Source organism: Colias philodice, chromosome 29 (assembly GCF_061535455.1).
Source record: "Colias philodice isolate Cphi_HAF_F1 chromosome 29, ilColPhil1 Martin Lab GWU primary, whole genome shotgun sequence".
Taxonomy (NCBI): domain Eukaryota; kingdom Metazoa; phylum Arthropoda; class Insecta; order Lepidoptera; family Pieridae; genus Colias; species Colias philodice.
In genome coordinates this window covers 801,602-821,872 of record NC_143114.1, presented here as the reverse complement: position 1 = coordinate 821,872, position 20,271 = coordinate 801,602, and the positions used below count along the sequence as shown (strand labels likewise).

Sequence of the window (20,271 nt, the reverse complement as noted above, 5' to 3'; positions counted from 1 at the left end):
CCAATAACAATGAACACATTGGGACTATTTATATTTTAGTTCTATATTTTGGTTTATAATAAATAACAAGAGGAAACAAATGTTACAAGAAAAATTTTTATTTCTTCATAACAATGCAATACTAAGAAAACCTTTTACGATGAATGCCTATCACAAGTTTTCTGATGTTTTTCACATTGGCCATAAAAAAATATGAGTGTTTTAGGAAAAAACTGACTTTTACAAACATATTATAAAAAAACACTTGAATTTGCGATATGTGTTTGTAATCATATACAAAACTGTAGAATTAACTTCACAAATACAATGGAATAAATAAAAAGAGTAATCTTCTTACAATATCAGACTTAATGTACCATAAAAACTATCTGTAATACAAAGCATAAAGTATGTTTGTTATATATTATTTTCAGCAGAACGTTTATAAATTCATATTGAGTAACAAACAATGCCTCTACAGCGTTACAAAAACATCTAAATTGCTTGATCTACACATTTACTATATATATTTACAAGTATTCCTTGGTATAACTTGTGACAAAATTTATGGCATTCAAAATTCTTAAAGATCAAAGTTCACCAGAAATCCGCCATAAATTTTGTCACCGTGTATAATAAGGAACAAATTTAACTAATAAAAACAAGTTTAACAAAATATTAGACAGCTCCTGTCTTAGATTGTTTCTAGGACATTCTAGATGGAGTGCAAATTAATAAAGGTTTCGGTAAAGAACACTTTAAAACCCTTTACATAATAAATTGTGTCTTCATAGTGAAAGAATGGGTTATGAAAATTAATGGTCAAAAAGTATCAATATGAATTTTTTTATTTGGTTTTGTATAATCCCTTTTTTGTATCCCATAATTTCACTGATCAAATCATCTTTATTTACACTGCTCATTAGTACAAAGTATGCCTTGCTGATTTTGGCTTGACCTATGTCATGTCAAAAATAACATGGTCTATCCAACAAAAGGATTTCTGAGTAACTTCTTAGCTGGTCATTTTGGTCATAATAATGTATGCAATTGATATTTATTTTTTAAACAACTTCAAAAAAAATTCTCGGTTTCTCTAAGATGCCTGAACCGATTTCGAAAATTACAATTTTGATTGAAAGAGTATAGTTGGTCCCATGATCAGACAGGTCAGGATCTGATCATGGAATTATGGAAAAATGAAAACTCTTCATTCATTTTTTATTGTTCTAGACAACTTGAAGGTGGTTTTTAGTTTTTTGTTAAAACAGAATTACAATTTGTCACACAGGACTTGTATATGTTACAATGTTAAAACTTTGATATTCTTCATTTTCCAAAACTTCAATATAAATTTTGGAAAATGAAGAACTATGTTTCGACGATTCTGCTCCCACATTTTCGTACTGTCTCGTTCCGATTTTATTTCCTCACTACTATTGGACTCCATTTTCAATTCACAGTTTGGTTCACAGTCCCCCGTTCCCGCAAGAATTACGGGAAATCCTTTCTTAGCGGATGCCTACGTCCTAACATCTACCTGCATGCCTTTCAGCCCGATACGTCCAGTGGTTTGGGCTGTGCGTTGATAGATCACTATATCAGTCACCTTTGAGTTTTATATATATAGATGTTGCACTATCCTTTCTCAATTCCACAATGTCACTAGTCCATTCATAGCTTTTCACGCTAGTATGTATCACTTTTCACACAGCTAGTCTCTCAGATTGACACCATCAAATCCTCGCACAAATACTCCTTCCGATTAACTATCCAGTTAGTCATCAATCCCTTGCATTTCTCACAACACTGTTTCACAATCATATCCACATTGTTTATTTGCTGCAGTCCCCCGCACTACATCAATCTCCCCTCCCCTTTAGAAAAGGAGCTTCTCCCTGGTGGTTTCAACTAATTAGTGCACTTGGTGCGGGCGGAGTATGATAACGGGAATATCACAACACAGACGAAACACAACCCTATCTTTACTTGCTGTATTCACTATTAGGTCACTGTATCATTCCCTCCTGCACTATATCCCTTTCTCCCTACATTATGTCACTTCCCTCCACACTATGTCACTTTCCCTGCACAGTCTCTCTTTCCCCCACATTGTATCACTTTCCCCCACATTGTATTACTTTCCCCCTGCAATATAACACTTCCCCAGCACTATATCACTTCAGACCTCCTTCTCCTTCCTTCTGGTCTTTTGCCTCCCCCCCCTTTTCCTTTATGGGTGTTTTGCCCCCCTTTTTCCTCCCCCCTTTTCCTTTATGGGTGTTTTGCCCCCATTTTTTCCTCCCCCCCTTGTCCTTTATGGGTGTTTTGCCCCCCTTTTTCCTCCCCCCTTTTTCTTTTTGGGTGTTTTGTCCCATTTCCTCCCCCCTCATTGATGCACATGGTGCGGAGTAAGTACAGCCCCACCGGCGGGCAGTACGCTTGTAATGACGGGCGCTCCGCCCACGCCACCGACGCCACCGACACTACCGCCGCAGAATATCACCTGCAATGGTATATAATTTTAATTTCAATGTGCATACTAACATAAATTTTATATTTTAATTTGACTAACATAAATTGTATTTTATATGGATCTCTGTGTCTGAAATAAATTGGTTAAAATCGCTTCGAAAATTAGCCATTATTTGTCGTAAAAAGTAAATGACAAAAAAAAGTTATTGTGGGTTATCCAAAAGAGATAGACATATACCACTGCGGACTTTTCTGTAGACCTTTTCAATGTGTATAATACTTAGTACACTATCTTGATAAAACTCGTAGGGTTCAGCCTGCGTTTGCAATGTAAGCGGAAAAAAATGAAATTTTTTACGACATCACATTAGAAACCTCAAAAATAACAGTACTTCTCCACTATTTGATGGATGTTATTATACATATAAACCTTTCTCTTGAATCACTCTATCTATTAAAAAAAACCGCTTCAAAATCCGTTGCGCAGTTTCAAAGATTTAAGCGTACAAAGGGACATAGGGCCAGTGAAAGCGACTTTGTTTTATACTATGTAGTGAAGTATGGATAAATAAAACCGGTCAAGCGCGAGTTGGACTCGCACAGCGAGGGTTCCGTATTGACCTGTCTGATACAATTGTAAATTTATAGTTTTCACAATTTTCCCTCTTTCTATGCTGTAAGACGTTACTTCGTGCAAATTTTCAAGATTCTGTGTTCACGGGAAGTATCCTGTAAGTATTGATACCCTTGCGAATGTCGAAATTTGTGATGCAACATATAATTTTGTTAATAAGATAGAATATCAACATAGACATTAATTTCTTTAATCTTGGTATTTTTAGTAAGCCAGAATGTACCACAGAGACAATTATTATTGCTTGAAATAATAATATGTAGATTAAAAAAACTAAAAAACACGCTTTTAGTTCGGTTTTCTATAAAACGCGTGTTTTTTTATTATTTTTAAATTTTTTTTTTTGTCAAATTAGTGTATTGTCATCCGTCCTAAATAAATCTACAAAGTTTGAACGAAATCTGGCCGTTTAAAGTGGGTCAAAATCGCGCCCAAAGAAGTCGGTTACAAACTTACAAACATACAGGTGAAGCTAATATAAAGCGTGTAAAAATTAGAACCTTTTCGTAAGGCATAATGTGACATTGTTAACATAATCAATGCTACATTACCTGCGAGACAGGGGTCGCCGTTTGTCCGGGCGTCGCCAATACATACTGCTGTTGTCTTACACCACCCACCTTAAAGGATAAAACATTTTTTGTATTATTATCTGTTTTTAATGAAAAAAAAAATACCAAAACGATTGTTTTTCTCTTTAATAAACACACACACATTTGTAAAAATAAAGAATTTAAATATACTATGGAATATCTACCAGGTTGCATAAAAAAAAACTCTGAAATGGATTTTATAATATGAGTAATTTAAATACACAAAACTCGGTCGAAACATCGAAGATCATTTTCGGAAATTTTATCAAATCTATACTAATATTATAAAGCTGAAAAGTTTATTTGTTTGAACGCGCTAATCTCAGGAACTACTGGTCCAATTCCGCGGGAACGGGAACTATGCGAGTTATTCTTTGAAACCGCGGGCGGAGCCGCCGGCGGAAAGCTAGTAATTCCATAAATAAACATGGCTAGTTATTGAGATCATTATAATATGAATTTGCCAGTCAGTTCAATTCACGGCGTAAACTGACTGGAAATAGGAGGTCATAATACGACCCTTGCTGGTAAAACACAGCACAGCTAGAGTTTAATAAAAATTACATTAAAAAAAAATGTGTGCGTGTACTAGTGTACACACGTAAGAAGTGAAACTATTTACAGAAATACGTCGAATCACGCGTTGTAGGTATAAGAAAAAGATGGCGCGTAACGGAAAAATGTCACGCGCAACGAAAAAATGTTACACTAAATTTTTTTCCAACCCCGATAAAGAAGTTTCACTTCAAAATTAATTTAATAATTTAACATCTTAATATATATATAAATCTCATGTCACAATGTTTGTCCTCAATGGACTCCTAAACCACTTAACCGATTATAATAAAATTCGCACACCATGTGCAGTTCGATCCAACTTGAGAGATAGGATAGTTTAAACATGTAGGTACCACGGGCGAAGCCGGGGCGGAGTACTAGTATATTATAGAATATAGATAACTTACGGGATGCATCTGCTGAGGTTGCTGTAGAGCCGTTCTAGAACCTTCCGCCTCTACCACCACCTGTTCCATATAACCCGTGTTTGCTGAAATACATACACACAAATTTTAAATTACCATTTTACGTTATAATAAATTAAAAAAAAAGAGAACACGTGTCAGAAGTGAAATTTCTTTGGCAAGATTCAAAGATACCAAAATTGTCGCCTTACTCCATGACGCGACGGTATTGCCATGACGCGACCTTGAAATATTACGCTCAACTCGCTTATAGAACTTTCACTTGAAAAATAAAACTCAGTATCTACTTATACATCCATACTAATATTATAAATGCGAAAGTAACTCTGTCTGTCTGTCTGTTACTCAATCACGCCTTAACTACTGAACCATTTTGCATGAAATTTGGTATAGAGATATTTTGATACCCGAGAAAGGACATAGGCTACTTTTTACCCCAGGACATATAATAGCTTTTATCCCGGAAATCCCACGGGGACGGGAACTATGCGGGTTTTTCTTTGACTGCGCGGGCTAAGCCGCGGGTGGAAAGCTAGTAATATGTATAATAAAATCATGGGAAGGTCAAATCTGTACATTGAATATTTTTTTAAAGAATAGCGGATTTACTTCAAATTTGGCACAGAGATAGCTTGAGATCTGAAGAAGGACATAGGATAGATTTTTTTTCACATAATACCATGGGAACGGGGTTTTTCTTTGACTACGCGGGCGAAGCCGGGGGCGAAAAGCTAGTAAATAGTAAAAACTGACCGGTGGTAGTGCTGGGCGTGTTCCCGGTGTTCTCGCAGCCAAACAGACAGTGTTGCACCGTCCATCGGGGCTCGAACGGTATGTGCGTTTTCACCTGAAAATTTCAATGTCACTTTTTATTGAAAAGCCTCTGTATACAAAAATTAATCCCTATTTCCCTTGGTCACGGCATCACGCGTTAACGGGTGGACCGATTTCGATAATTATATTTTTTTATAATATTCCTTGAAGTACGAGGATGGTTATTATGGGGAGAAAAAGTAAAGATGTCAGCCGGTACACCTTGCTGAACAGGCACGAGCACTCCTGCGTCGACGTGCCGTACTTGCATATCCGCTATCCGCTATCCGCTATCCGCTACAACACGCACCTTGAGCTCAGTGGTGAGCATCAGTATGTGTCGGCACGGCAGCCGGTACACCTTGCTGAACAGGCACGAGCACTCCTGCGTCGACGTGCCGTACTTGCATATCGCCGCGCTGCTGTGTCTTCTGGGGACAAGCGTTGTTATCAATAATCGATTATAGTCTAAGCACAGAATACATAATAGTAGCTAAACGCTACAGAACGGACACTCTCTGCCTCCCGCCAAAATTAAACACTTACCTCACCCCGCACGATCACGCTATAAATGGTCCACATTTTTCTACAAGGACGATACGCAACGAAGATTGACATTAATCAAATTGACTTAAAGTAATTTCATTATTTTGGATTTGTGATTATCGTTTTTCGTAGAACATGGTTAGATATTGTGCTGTTTGAAAAACGCAATTTTTTTTTACGCTAGTCACAAATGTGCTAACCATAAAGCATTAACACACACATTTGCAGTCTCTACAGTATGACTGTCAAAACGATAATTTTGTATGGAGTGTCCGGGGTGTGGTCTAAGATCCCACAACATTTTTGTGCGTTCGTCGTTTTTTTTTTTTTGCTAATACCGAAATTTAGGAAATAACTACACATTTATGAATCATGTATCAAATTAAAGCTTGTTGCATAAGTATCGACATATTTTCCGAAAAATCGTTATGAAAAAATTTAAAAATGCTTTCGGCTCAATTTTGACTGGCAACCTAGTCAATATATTATATTCTCCTAATTATAAATATACATAAAATTTTTGATTTTGTGACGACACTTTTTGCCATATGCCAAGCCGTGCGGCGTGCGTTTCTCTGTCTGTCTCTGTCTGGCGGAATTTTATTACAATTCCTTTAGAAAGAAAGAAAGAAAGAAAGACTAATTATAATTAATCGAAAAGAACTTCGTTCCATCCGGATGTCCCTTGACTCCTCTCAAGTTTTAAGAAAGAAAATACATTTATTTAGATAAGGGCCGATTTTTCAATGCTTGGATAAAACTTATCCGTCCAATAAAGTATTACACGATAATATTAAAATGTCACCTAAACTTTCAAATACGGGCAATTAGAATACGTTTTTAAAATGGTAGTTTTATACATTATTCGACGAATAAGTTTTATCCAAGCATTGAAAAATCGGCCCTAAATGCATGCGTTCCTATGTATATAAGTGTGCGGGGCTTTGTTAAAAAACGAGTATCTGTTTATTTTATTTTTATTTTATTTAATAAGGTGCACACCACAGCTGACAATTTTGCCTCGTTATACACAAATTTAATTACATGTTGCGGTGAAATGCCAACCAATTAATTGTATGCACACAGCATAGTTGAGGGAAAAAAATTATTAAAAATTACATTATTTAGCACAATTCATAGATCAAGTAAAATAATTTCCTAAAATACATGTCATAAAATAAGTTGAATCTAAATCATAGTACAGATAAATATCACATCAATATAGCTACAGTACATTAAATCACTTAAAATACAGTTAAATCAATAAATACCAAATGTTTGTGCGTGTGTTCGATTGTTTGTTTGATGGTGTATAACAAACTCGGTCTCTCTGTGTGTGTATGTGTATCGCATACCTGCCGGCTCTATCGTCGAGACACTTCTGCGCCAACTTTGTCTGGTGGCTCATTAAATTGTACGCGTACTGCGTAATCGTGTCCGTAGGGGACAGCTTTAGCGATTCCGTCTCCTGTAAAAATCAGTCAATATTAATATTAACAATATTTTACGTATGAATATGCAGGCAATATTTTTTTGACGTGACAACGTCTTATAATTCGATAGCCGGCTGCACGCACGAAAAAACATGACTCATGCGGCGTTACCTCGCTCTGAGGCGTTCCATGTAAGGCTTGAAGTGCAAGCGAGAGCGCGGAACGAGCAACAAAGAAGCACAATCGGACGTTGTCACGTTCAACTATTGTCAGTAAACCAAATTTACAGACATCCAGTTTTTTTTTTATTCAATATTCACTTCATTCTATTGATATAGAAAAAATAAACATAGCTGTAAGAGTCGTTATTATTTTTTCATAACATCTCAAAAATATTGGTTTGATTTGACAAGTTCAAACGACAACTACTATTTCTCGCGCGCTTGAGACGTGACGTCTTAGGGCACGTCCTGTCAGTTTATTGTTTGCACTGAGAGATAATCAACGAGGTATTTTAGCCTAAATATCGCGTAATAATCATGGAAGCCATTTTATAGATATTTCATGGTACCAATGAATCATGAATTCAACTGGCCGGTTGGCTTGGTTGGTAGTGGCCCTGCCTTCCAAGCCAGAGGTCGTGAGTTCGATTCCCACCCGGGGCAAATATTTGTGTGATGAACATAGATGTTTGCTCTGTGTCTGGGTGTTAATTATCTATATAAGTATTTATTTAAAATTATATATGTACGTTTATCAGCCATCTGGTTTCCATAACACAAGCGAAAGCTTAGTATGGGATCAGATCGTGCCGACTGCCGTGTGTGCAAAATTGTCAAAAAAATAAACTATTTTTGGAATATTCTCCGACTGCTTTCACAAAACTGTTAGCCGTCATTGATGTTGATGACGCTTAGTATTACTTGAAATATGAGAAAACTAAGCTAGAATAGCAATACAACCAATTTTTCTTTCCAACAAAACCTGAATGACAGGACATGCCCAATGACGTCACGTTTCATTTCGAATATTTTACAAGTTTGAATTCACATATTACCCTACACTCACCCGCAGTCTATTCAACGAGAACGTCCGTCTCTCTTCCTCTAATTGATTCGCCACGTTGAAGAAAAGGGACACAAAGTCGTCCGGCTGCATGTAGTTGCGTATCGCGCTGTTGAACTTGCCCACCAGACGCTCTAGACCCTGGAAGCGATGATATCACGAGTTAATATTCATATTTATTTTTTTTGAAGGGAAAACTTCTTTAGCGGCGTTGAGCACTTTTTCTGTAATGAGTATAAAATCTTAAACTCGCGTCAGGACACGTGACCTGATCGAAAAAGCGTAAGATATGCTCAACGTTAATAATCAAGTTTTCACTTCTGCCGGCACTCCCGGAGTGCAACCCGTCTTTTTTTTATTGTAAATAGGAAAGCGCTTAACCACAATCTCGCCTGATGTCAAGTTAGTTACAAAAAATAGCGTGTGTGCCGAGCACACGTGTCAGGAGTGAAACTGCTTTGGCAAGAAGCAAAGACACCTAAAATTTTTGATCGCGTCATGGCAATACCGTCACGTCATCGAGTAAGGCGGCGATTTTGGTATCTTTGAATTTTGCCAAATAAGTTTCACTTCTGACACGTGTGCTCGGCACACACGCTCTTTCTTTATATTTGATTCTCGACGACGATCACGCTCACGACGTTATATTCTCGATTACGATAGTTTTCGAGCTCACGCTTTGTAGCTTTGTGGACATCTTAAGCTTAACCTTCATATATATATTTTTTAATTCACTGCATTTCTCTTCCTTCCAGCGGAAGAGACCTTTGTACTAGGTAGTCTTTTTTTTTTTCATTTTTTTTATCCTGTTTAAAAAATATTCATAGATCTTGAAACACCCTGATGTGCCCGTGTACAGACAGACACACACCTTGTGCAGTATGTTGGTATAGTTGTCCTGCTCGAGCCAGGCGTCGAACTTGGCCACCGCTTCACCGGGTCGAGTGAGCAGCTCCCACAGCCGCAGTGTGCCCGCACCCGTGCCGATTATACCGCGTTTTAACACCTGTAAAATTTCAATTTATACAAATTAATTACAATTTTCAATTTAATGACGTGATAATCGTTTTAGTCGGGTGACATGTTCAGAAACTTGTGTCACACCAAAACCTCACGAGCGCGATCGCAGGTATAACGAGAGAGAGACGGACCGATCTCCCGTCTCATCTCGAGCGCTGCCACCAATAAGACGTTATCACGTAAACATCTCGATCGTAAACCTACTTTACAAACAACCAATTTTTATAGTCTGTTAAAATTACAGTACGATTCAAACTTATTGGCGGCTCGGTACAACGTACGATCCGATGTGTAGAAAACTATTTTAGATATTAGTGGGACGTTGAGGAACGGGTATCTGCGCGAACGTGCACTCGCAGCTAACTTCCGAGCCGCCATTAAGTTTGATTCGAACTATACACACATAAATATAATATGAATCAAACATTTATGTTTTTGTATGTAGCGGCCATGCGAGGGGAATGTTGTGTAGATGGATTTACGCGTTGGAGATACACGCGGCGTACGCATCGTGTAATAGTGTAACGGTGTGTTACATCAAACGAACATACGAGGTAGAGCAATAGTATTCTTTCGTGACTTTTTGTGTTTATGAGAACATGACAAATCAATTTTGAACGTGAACGCACTAAAAACAACATAAAAATGCTCTACGCTTGTTTACACTAAAATAATTTGCCATAGAAGAATGAGAATTAGAATGAGCATTCGCTTGTTTGAAGTAAATGCACCGTCACAGTGGTGCTTGCGTGATGCACCTGGTAGACGACAGAAAGCCCGAGTGTATGTGTGGGAGTGATGGCGCCATCTGTAGCTACGTGGTATTTTATTTTATTTTATTTGTATAATAATGATGCATTGCACACGAGTACATTGTTTTTTTTTGTGTGTGGTGTCTTTCGATGTTAGCCAGAAGGGCTTCTACATCTCAATGCGAATGCGTGGGTGAACTGAAGGCACAGAATACATAATAGTAGCTAAACGCTACAGATATCCGCATATTTCTGCAAGGACGATACGCAACGAAGATTGACAACATTAATCAAATTGACTAAAAGTAATCTTATTATTTTGGATTTGTGATTATCGTTTTTCGTAGAAAATGGTTACCTGCAGCTGCGCGGGCGTGTGGTCGCCGCGCAGCAGCGCCAGCGCGTATGTCTTGGCGCGCGCGGCCACGTCGAGCGGTGCCAGCGCGGCGCCGCCGTCGGAGCGCGCGGCCGCGGCGGCGAGCCGGCCCAGCGCGCGCGCCGCCTGCCACACCGAGCACGACGTGTGCGCCGCGGGGAACGCCGCGCTCACCGACTGCCGACAATACGGGACGCGTCAGTGGGCCAGTCGAGATACAAAGCGATACACAGTGGGCACAAATTTTATTTTCATGGACATAGAATTCAATGCCGGTCTATCGCGCTGATTTTTTTTGTCAAGAGGTTCAGTATAGGTTTCAGTACTTAATTTTTAGTTACTTAAATTATATACATACATACTCTCATTCACACACTCACTCACAACAGACTACACACCATTCCTGCACCTACACTCATCACAATAGTATTTTGTTTATTATTTTAACGTACAAATATCTTTTCCTCCTACTTTCTTACTCAATTTTCTTTGTCACATGTTTATTATAATAATTCTATTAATGGAATTCCTTTTCATTGGCGTATTGTTCAATTATTATGTAATTATTGTAAGAATAGCTGTAAGGAATCAGAAATAAATAAATAAGACAGATTATTGAGCATCTATCAACTTTATAATATTTGAGAGACCTAATATTTGTTTGAGTGACAATGTTGCGTCCTGCATTTGTTCATTTTTAATATTTGTTTTTCTCAAAAAGTAACCGCCTAAGGGATTTTTACCATAAGAAAAAAATCTGTCATGAAAAAAAAATCTTCGCAATAGATCGACATTGAATCCTGTACCCATGAAACTTAAATTTGAGCGCACTATGCAACGTAGCATTAGCCACGCGAAAAACATTCGCCGCACAGGCGCAATAGCCCCAGTAATATAATAGCACAAGTAAACAATTAATTTTTAATATTTTTCTGAGATAATTCTTAAAATTTATAAATAGCACTTGAGACACAAAATTATATAAATACTAAATAGCACTGCAAATATAAAAGATAATCCTTTTTAACAAAATAGCAACATTTCAAACCAGATTTTATACCTATATTATAATATATTAGTTTTGTACCAACCTGATGGTTCTTAGTGGGGTCGCATACAACGCACCGCACCTGTCTCCACGCGGGATTGCAAGATTTAAATGTATCCAACAGCCAAGTGAGATCTTCGCCTATCAATGTTGATATACCTGCAAATTAAAAATAAAAGCATTTTACATAATCACAGAAAAATTAATCCATACTAATATTATAAATGCGAAAGTAACTCTGTCTGTCTGTCTGTCTGTTACTCAATCACCCCTAAACTACTGAACCAATTTACATGAAATTTGGTATGGAGATATTTTGATACCCGAGAAAGGACATAGGCTACCTTTTATTGCGAAATATGTACCACGGGCGAAGCCGGGGCGGACCTCTAGTATTCATATAAAAAACATAAATTAAAAATAAATTTGGAAATATTACAGTGGCATAAAATTGTTGCATTAAAAGCAAAAATAATTATGTAATGGAGCAGTTTTACTCAGCTATTTAATAAATAACAAAATGATTTTATACCGCTTTGCATAAAAATAACCTGCAACATTTTTTTTTTTTTAAGTAAACAAAACCAACTTACCGCCGCTCACAATGACAGATTTCCCGTTGCCATCCTCGGCGAGGAACAACGTAACATTATGCTTTATACTGGGACTGCCCGTCCCGCCGACCATCGGTATGGCCGTGTTGAACTCTATGCCTGAAAATATTTTCAATTGTATACGTAAAGATTATGAGAATTATTCTAAAATTATATGTTTGAGGATGTTTTGTAAATCAATGTGCCTACCAATGTAATGTTTAGATATATCAGCAATATTTGTGTAACCATATTAGGATGCGAAACCGATCTGCGAATCTTAATATGGTATCCAGAGCCAGTCGCTAACCAACCAACCAAATGTAATCACGTCTCAAAATAATCAATGTAGTATCATTTATACATAAAAATATATACATATATTCTTCTAATTGCTTTTTCATTAAATAACCACCAACGTAAATAGGCAAATCAATATTACAATATAGCAAGTTTTACTGTCAGTAAAGAGTTCGAAAAAAAAAAATTTCTATGTCACTCAGCACGACGAGCACATGTCAAATCACTGAAGCAACGTTGCCGCTACGTACTACGAGGGCGGCTGACGCAACGTTGCCGCTCCGAACGACGAGCGAGCGCAAGTCGGGCGGCTGATGCGACGTTGCTGTCAATAGGGCATGATAAGTGGCTGTCGCGATGTTGCCGCTCTGCATGACGAGGGAGCTAATTCGACGTTGCCGCTCTGCACGATGAACGGCTGTCGTGACATTGCCGCTCCGCACGATAAGCGAGCAAACACGACGTTGCCGCTCCGCACGACAAACGCGTGACAAGCGGCAACGTCGCGTCAGTCGCTTGTTTTGTTATACGCATGCATTCGTCTTGAGTGCGTATTTCGTGGACAATAGGCGTTTGTCTTTTGTATGTAAGAACTTACCTGTCTCAATACATAGGAACTGTGGTACTGCGTTAAATGCCATCTGCATGTTTGGCGTCGTGAAATAAACGCACTGTATACATCCTGATGGAGAGTGCAGCAGCTTCACGCCAGCGTCTGAAAATAAATAAAACGTAAATTAAATATGAACATAATATTACTAAAACTTAAAAAGTCTGAAATATCCATGAAAAATTCTTGAAATATGTAGGAAATCTGATGTTACCATATAAACATTGTTCTTTTAATAAATAACTCTAGTAAAAACGAGGGACGTGGCTAGTCCCTACGATAAATATTCCAAATAACATCTCACCATAGTTCAACTGCAGTTTCCGCACAACAAAGTCGAACTTTTGGTTAAGCCAGCGCACCGCGTTCGCGCCGGTGCCAACCAGTTGTGTCTCTGTGGTTATCACTTGGGAATCTGACCTGAAAATGTATAAAATAGAAAAATACTTTACTACATTAGCCGTAGCAAATTTTAAACACATGATAATATTTTGTTTGTATCTACTTTATACATTCAAATCTTGTTTGCCTATTTTCAGGAAAATGGGCAAATAAGATTTCAAAGTCTACTCATTGCCATAAAAATTTTGTATGATGCCTAATATCTCTCTCTGTAATTTTTTAGTCTATTAAACTTTTTTTTGTAACAAATAGTAGTGAATATTTAACAGGTTCGAATCCCGCTCCCTGATCAAATTTCTCTATTCTTTTAAAATGTATGCCTCACAGATCACCAATATTAAATGAGTCCAGTTAGTACTTCAATAATTACCTCTCACTAGCATCTTCTGGGTTTTCAATGATCGCCACTTCATACTCCTGAGGAGCATCTACTTGGTTGTTGCTGTTAATCTCAAACTGCTGGTATGTGTTGCTCGTCTCTTCTACGTGTTGCTGAAATTTTATATATCAGGTTATAAATAAATTTATATTCTACCAACATAGATGTTCCATTTAGAATACATAGTAAAAGACAACTTGAGAAAATTATTAGTGAATGATAAAATTAAACAATCAACAAACCCTTAATAAAATGAACTTCACTATTTTATCATGTAGATAAATTTTAAAATTAAAGTAGTCATGTAGGTAAATTTTAAAATATGTAATGACGTTTCAAAAGTGCTTCTATATGAAGTCTAATTGAATAAATAAATATTTGAGTTTGAGTTTGAGATATTCAATGTAAATTTTAGAAAACTTGAAACTCCAGCTACTTATATCATGTCTATAGAAGTAAAAGTTCACCAGCGTATTTATAATCGAAAATAACTTACATTGTTGACATCGTTCGCGCTCTGAACAAAAGAGCTACCTTCCTCCTCTGGCTCCCCCTTGACGTCATAAATAGTGTCTGCCATAACAATACGACCCGAGGAGTCCATGGACCACATTCCACCGAACGCGAAATTCGAAGGGTTCCCGCTTTGTTCGTACAATATCACTGTATTTGGCCCCAATTGGATTGGTTCTCCCTTCATGTTTACAAACACAGGTTGCTCAAAGTTCCCTTCCACCAATTGCCCCGTGTGGACGATCTGCTGACCCTGCTCTACGGGAACCTCGACAACTTGATTCACAACCTCCACCTTCTCTTTCTCCTCTTCGATTTTCGCGCGGTTCACCATTATCTTTGGTTTTTTCTCACTTTCCACCGTATCATCACTTTTGCGTTTAATCACAGTTTTCTTCTTATTTTTCTTGTCCATTTTAATTTATTTAATCTAACACACTCACTTTAGAACACGGAAATATTACACTGAAAGATATCACACATGCCCTGAATTATTGGGACAAATATGCCTCGCCCAGTTTGGGCCATTGTCTAGACAGTTATGTTTAAAATCGCACAAAATATAATTTTTTATACTATTTTAGGTCGTACTTTAGCATTTTGAGAGTTTAGTAAACAGTATTTATTGTTTTGATAGCGTTAAAATGAGAAAAATCTGTGCGAAAAGGACAACTCACAATGACGCCATTTGTAATCGCGGTTTGTATTTATTTAATGTTGCCAGTTGCCACTGTATAAAGATTTGAAAATATTTTGTATAAGATTTCATTTATATTTAAAAATCTGTGAAAAATTTAATACTTTTAACATAATTACTTTTGAATCAGCCTAACTGTAACAAATTAGTCTAGATAAATAAAATGGAACTTATATGTGTACGAGTACGTATCCTTTTTCATTTTGTTTTGATTATACAGGGTGTTTTGCACATGGACCGACATGATTTGGGGGTGGGGGTCATGTGCTATTTTCCCCCGTGAGACCCAATATCCTAAGTCTCACGGTAGTCTAGATATTAAGTTCTTTTTTATTTTTTTTAAATCTACGCGAAATCTTGCCTTTAAATCGTCCTAACTTTTTTGTTTGTGGTTATAATACCACAAAACAAAATATGCTTGTATTCTACAATGTTTTCTTATTCTAAATAAATCATTACCTGGGCATTACATGTTACAATATTGATATCCACAAAAAAACTTCTGAGCCTCGGAGCATATAACAAGCCTAATTGCTCCGAGTTCTGAGCTTTCAAAGTGGTAAATCGGTGTAAATGTTATGAAAAGTGACAACTTATCAATTCATTAAAAAAAACTAAAGTTCATTTTGAAAAGCTTTTTTTTAAAAAGTTCTCTACCCACTCAAGTGCTGAACGACCGGGAGCCGGTCGATCCACATTCAGGGGCTTGTGCGTTGCGACCGGCTCCCGGTCGATCAACAGTCGTGGGTTTTGCGTTCGCTTTATAAAACGGTCTAATAACCTTCCTCTTTCTAACTTATATGACATGTTAAGGAAAGAACAGGCTAGCTATAAATCAAGATAACAACATAACCACATGATTTAAGTGGCCCACTTTTCATGACACATTGAGTAGGTAGTTTTTTGTACAAAAAAATAAACAAGGAATGTGTAAAAAAAATGTATGGGAGGGTATGATGTTTTTATTTTCTCGTAAGAAGAGTGTAACAAAGGATCAATAAATATTAAAATCTCACTGAACAGCTGTTTTAATTTTTTATTAGCAGACAAAATGTAACAAAAATTACAAGGGTACATTTGCTTTGACTTACAAATTGTTTTTATTTATTTAAATGTTACCATGTTTTGACAAGGCATAGACTATTTTATTATCTATGAATTTGCAAATGTGCTAGATAAAGGAATCTGAGATAATCGACTTTAAAAAAATATTGGACCGCCAAAAACCCCAACTGCGGCGGCACCGGGAGCCGGTTCCGCACAAGACCCGATTTTTGCAAAATGGCTCCCGCACTTGAGTGGCTACATGACAGAAATAATACATCAGGGGTCGACCCAAGAAGCTTATATGGTCGACCTAAGAGATACTTTGTTGCTAGGCTCAAGATAATGAAAATACGTTTTTTATGTTAAGTTGTTTATATTAAATTAAAATTACAAAGTTTGCTCGAATTGGCCGCCTCCACAACATATGCATGCACGACACCTTTTTCTTATTTCCGAGGTTGTAGATAAAAGCCGCATTTCCTCTTGCATTTTTACGAATGCTGTGTTTATTCGTTCCACTAAAATAAGGGGTGTCAAATCTGGGGACCGAGTTTGGAAATGCATTATCTAAATGCTCTCGTTATACCGTTCGTTGGTAATGTGCCGGACAGCCATCATTTTGAAAAACAACCCCCCCACCCCCCAAAAAATCATGTCGGTCCATGTGCAAAACATCCTGTATATAATATGGGAGAACAAAGTTGAACTTTGTTTGAATTGTGGTTTAAATCGATAACAAATTTTTCTATAAATTATTTGTATGTATTGTAGAATAATTATTCTGTATTAGAGTATAGTTGTTTTGTTCAGTTCATATTTCATTATCTGTTTATGTGTCAAATTGTCAGTCATATGACACATGATTCATGAAAGCTGAAAGCATTGAATTCAAATTTGGTTTTGAAATTTGAAATTTAAACATTGTTTTGAATTTTCAACTATACTGCATTCTTCCAATGAATAATAAAACATTCATAAGCTTAACGGAATCCTCTTGACCAACACTAGGACTGATAAGTTATAAATCGTCATGATACATATACAAAACAAATCGTCAAGGACAGTACTGTCGTAACCTATATTTTTACAAATGAGATGAGTAATAAATAATTCGCTTGTAATGCTTATTCTTAATACACTTACAATCCTCGTCCAAGTGGTGTTCATCGTGTTTATGTCATTGATATCCATGAATATAATTCGACATTTTACAAGTGTTACAAAAATGGTTCTCGTCGCTCCTGCATTATTTGTTAACCACGGTGGTGGACCTCTCCCTCTATTGGGGGACGAGGAACACATAGGACTCACAAACTTTCTACGAGACGAAGTGAAGAAACATGTGAATTTTAAAGACTTAAAAGCGATTATTCTCGTGACAGCACACTGGGAGGAGAGAAAAGTAACAATATCGTCGAGTAAACATCACGATTTATATTTCGATTACTACGGCTTCCCGCCAGAATCTTACAAGTATAAATACGACGCGCCAGGTAATCCAGAACTGGCGAAGCAAATACAAAAAACATTGTCAGAGTCTGGGATTGAAGCAAAGTTGGATCCACATAGAGGTTGGGACCACGGCGTCTTCGTTCCTATGATGCTCATGAATCCAGCGGCGGACGTACCGATTGTACAAATATCAGTGCTCTCAAGCCAGGATCCTAGCGAGCATTACAAACTTGGTGAAGCATTATACAAATTCCGCAAAGAAGGTATTGCTATCATCGGATCTGGAATGTCGTATCACAACATGCGTGCGTTTATGTACGCGCGGAACCAGGACAAAGTTGTAAATGAAAAGTTTGATGCGTTTTTGAATGACGCTTGTACTTCAAGTAATGAGAAGCGGAGAGAACAGCTGTTGATGTGGGACGCACAGCCACAGGCGCGGGAGGCGCACCCGCCAAGAGCTGCGGAGCATTTTATGCCATTAATCGTGATTGCCGGGGCTGGTGGTAAAGGCCCAGGTGAAAGGATATTCAATTGGGACCTAAGCAATTGTTTTAGATTGAGCGGCTTCATCTGGAAGGGAGAGTAGCTTTTAATAATATTAATTAATTTAAAATATGGGATACAATTTATGCTTGAGTGTCAGTGCCTTTTATAAGTGTTGAAATAACAGGTTCATAAAGTTTAATTTTGATATAAGTAGTGCACAGTCTTTTTTTGTGTATTTCTTCTTTTAAATTGGTTTGACAAGTGATTGATGAATAGACATCGGATTATATGCACTAACAAAATGCCAAAATATGCATGCAAATATGCACTAATAAAGGCCGAAATATGCACTAAAAACGAGTGATATGCCTAAAATATGCATAATACAAAATAAAAAAACCTTTATTATTTTTATATATTTTAATCAAAGATTGTACAAAAACAGTTAAATTTTCTTGAAATTAAGTATAGTTTTTGTGTCAATATACAATTAAGCGTTTTTACCAAATTTTCGAGCGCAAATTTGTGACGTTTGTCACCCGCGAGCCCAGTGTGCCACCTTAGACCTTCTCGGGCTAAATCTAGCCCTTTTTTGGAATTCAACCCGTGTTTTAAGTTTTTAGCCCCAAAAGGGTAATCTAGCCCTATTTTGAATTGCTCAAAAATTTACTAAAAATGGAGCCCATATTGTAATTTTTTGCCATTTTACCATGCCAAAATAGGGTTTGTTTACTCGCTGAGCGTTCTGATTGGCTAATAAAGGTTAGTCGACCAATCAAAACTCCCGCTATACTTAACGAAATATGCACGATTGGTGAAAAAGGCTAAAATATGCACTAACGCCGTAATTAGAGAGTTTTATGCATTTGCATATGCAAATATGCAAATGCATATAATCCGATGTCTATTGATGAATTAAAAAAGGGAAAGAAATAAGTATGTGAGTGTTGAATGTTTTTAAAGTTATTGTCGGTTTGGAGGAAAAAATAATTAAAAAAAAATAGTTACACAAGCAATGTCTATATCTACAAGAAAGTAGAGAGAAATATAAATTGTTAATTATTGTATGAAGCAATAAATTTGTTATACTTGATTACTAAAATCTTCTTTATATATAAAAATGAATCGCAAAATGTGTTGGTAAGCGCATAACTCGAGAACGGCTGAACCGATTTCGTTAATTCTTTTTTTATTATATTCCTTGAAGTACGAGGATGGTTTTTATGTAGAGAAAACGTAAATATGTACCACGGGCGAAGCCGGGGCGGACCGCTAGTTTATTATAAATAAATATCACAATTTATCCCTAGTTTCTTTTGATGAAGTAATGCAAACTAAATTTCAATATTTAGTTTAGTTTTAACAGAATCACTACTGTATTTGTTAATTAATTGAAATTGATATTATGATGTGTGGCATTTCTTAAAAAATATGTAAATATCAATATGGGAACTATGGTTTTTAGAATACCCACTAAAAGGCAATCTATATACCTACTTTTAATTTAAATAATTTAAATAAATGATAAGGGACCATGAAATTGTTATTAGAATGTATAATTTATTCAGCTTAATATACAATTGTTGGCATTTCAATGTTTCATTGTTTTTTCCTCAACTTTGCATGATTAGATAAAAAATAATTCTACTGCTATCACTAGAATAAAAGAACAAAATATAATTTTGCGTGCAGTATTCAAGAAGTGCAGTTCAGATTGAAATTGCGCGAAAAAAATCGCTCAAAGGAGTCGCTAAGCCGATTTTGTTGAAAATTCAAATTCCATCATGAGATTTTTGAAAAAACAATATTAATAATCTGAATAAAAATAATAATCAATAACAGTAATCGACCCTTTGATAAAGCTTTGATCTAAGGCTTTGATATTATGAAACCTAAATGTGATTTAGAATAATAATTATGTTAGTAGGTACCTAATTGTATTGAAGTAGATAGACGGTAGTAGATAAATATGTGTTTTATTTGCACCAAAGCAATGATTTTATTTAGTTAATGTGCATCTATTTATAGTACAAATAAAAGATTACATTATATACGCAGTGACAAGATAAAAT

The 20,271-nt window shown here is 36.6% G+C and overlaps 2 protein-coding genes across 3 annotated transcripts; one reads left to right on the top strand and one right to left on the bottom strand.

The window, feature by feature from the left end:
• Nucleotides 1-78: 78 nt before the first annotated feature.
• LOC149475691 (uncharacterized) lies at nt 79-15,212 on the bottom strand. Of its 2 annotated transcripts, none has more exons than XM_089712803.1 (16): nt 14,498-15,212; nt 13,993-14,114; nt 13,525-13,640; nt 13,209-13,325; nt 12,311-12,430; nt 11,761-11,876; nt 10,652-10,846; nt 9,393-9,527; nt 8,525-8,662; nt 7,379-7,491; nt 5,788-5,908; nt 5,418-5,511; nt 4,647-4,729; nt 3,640-3,708; nt 2,330-2,485; nt 79-2,272 (listed from the first exon to the last, which is right to left on the bottom strand). In XM_089712803.1, the coding sequence occupies exons 1-15, from the start codon at nt 14,927-14,929 to the stop codon at nt 2,369-2,371; spliced, it is 2,088 nt and encodes a 695-aa protein (XP_089568929.1). In that variant the 5' UTR covers nt 14,930-15,212; the 3' UTR covers nt 79-2,272; nt 2,330-2,368. The 2 variants fall into 2 exon arrangements, with proteins under 2 accessions (XP_089568929.1, XP_089568930.1); XM_089712804.1 differs by having other exon boundaries at nt 5,788-5,905.
• Nucleotides 15,213-17,112: 1,900 nt separating this feature from the next.
• On the top strand, nt 17,113-18,473 carry LOC149475690 (uncharacterized). Its single transcript, XM_089712929.1, has one exon. The coding sequence runs from the start codon at nt 17,379-17,381 to the stop codon at nt 18,297-18,299; it is 921 nt and encodes a 306-aa protein (XP_089569055.1). The 5' UTR covers nt 17,113-17,378; the 3' UTR covers nt 18,300-18,473.
• Nucleotides 18,474-20,271: the final 1,798 nt, after the last annotated feature.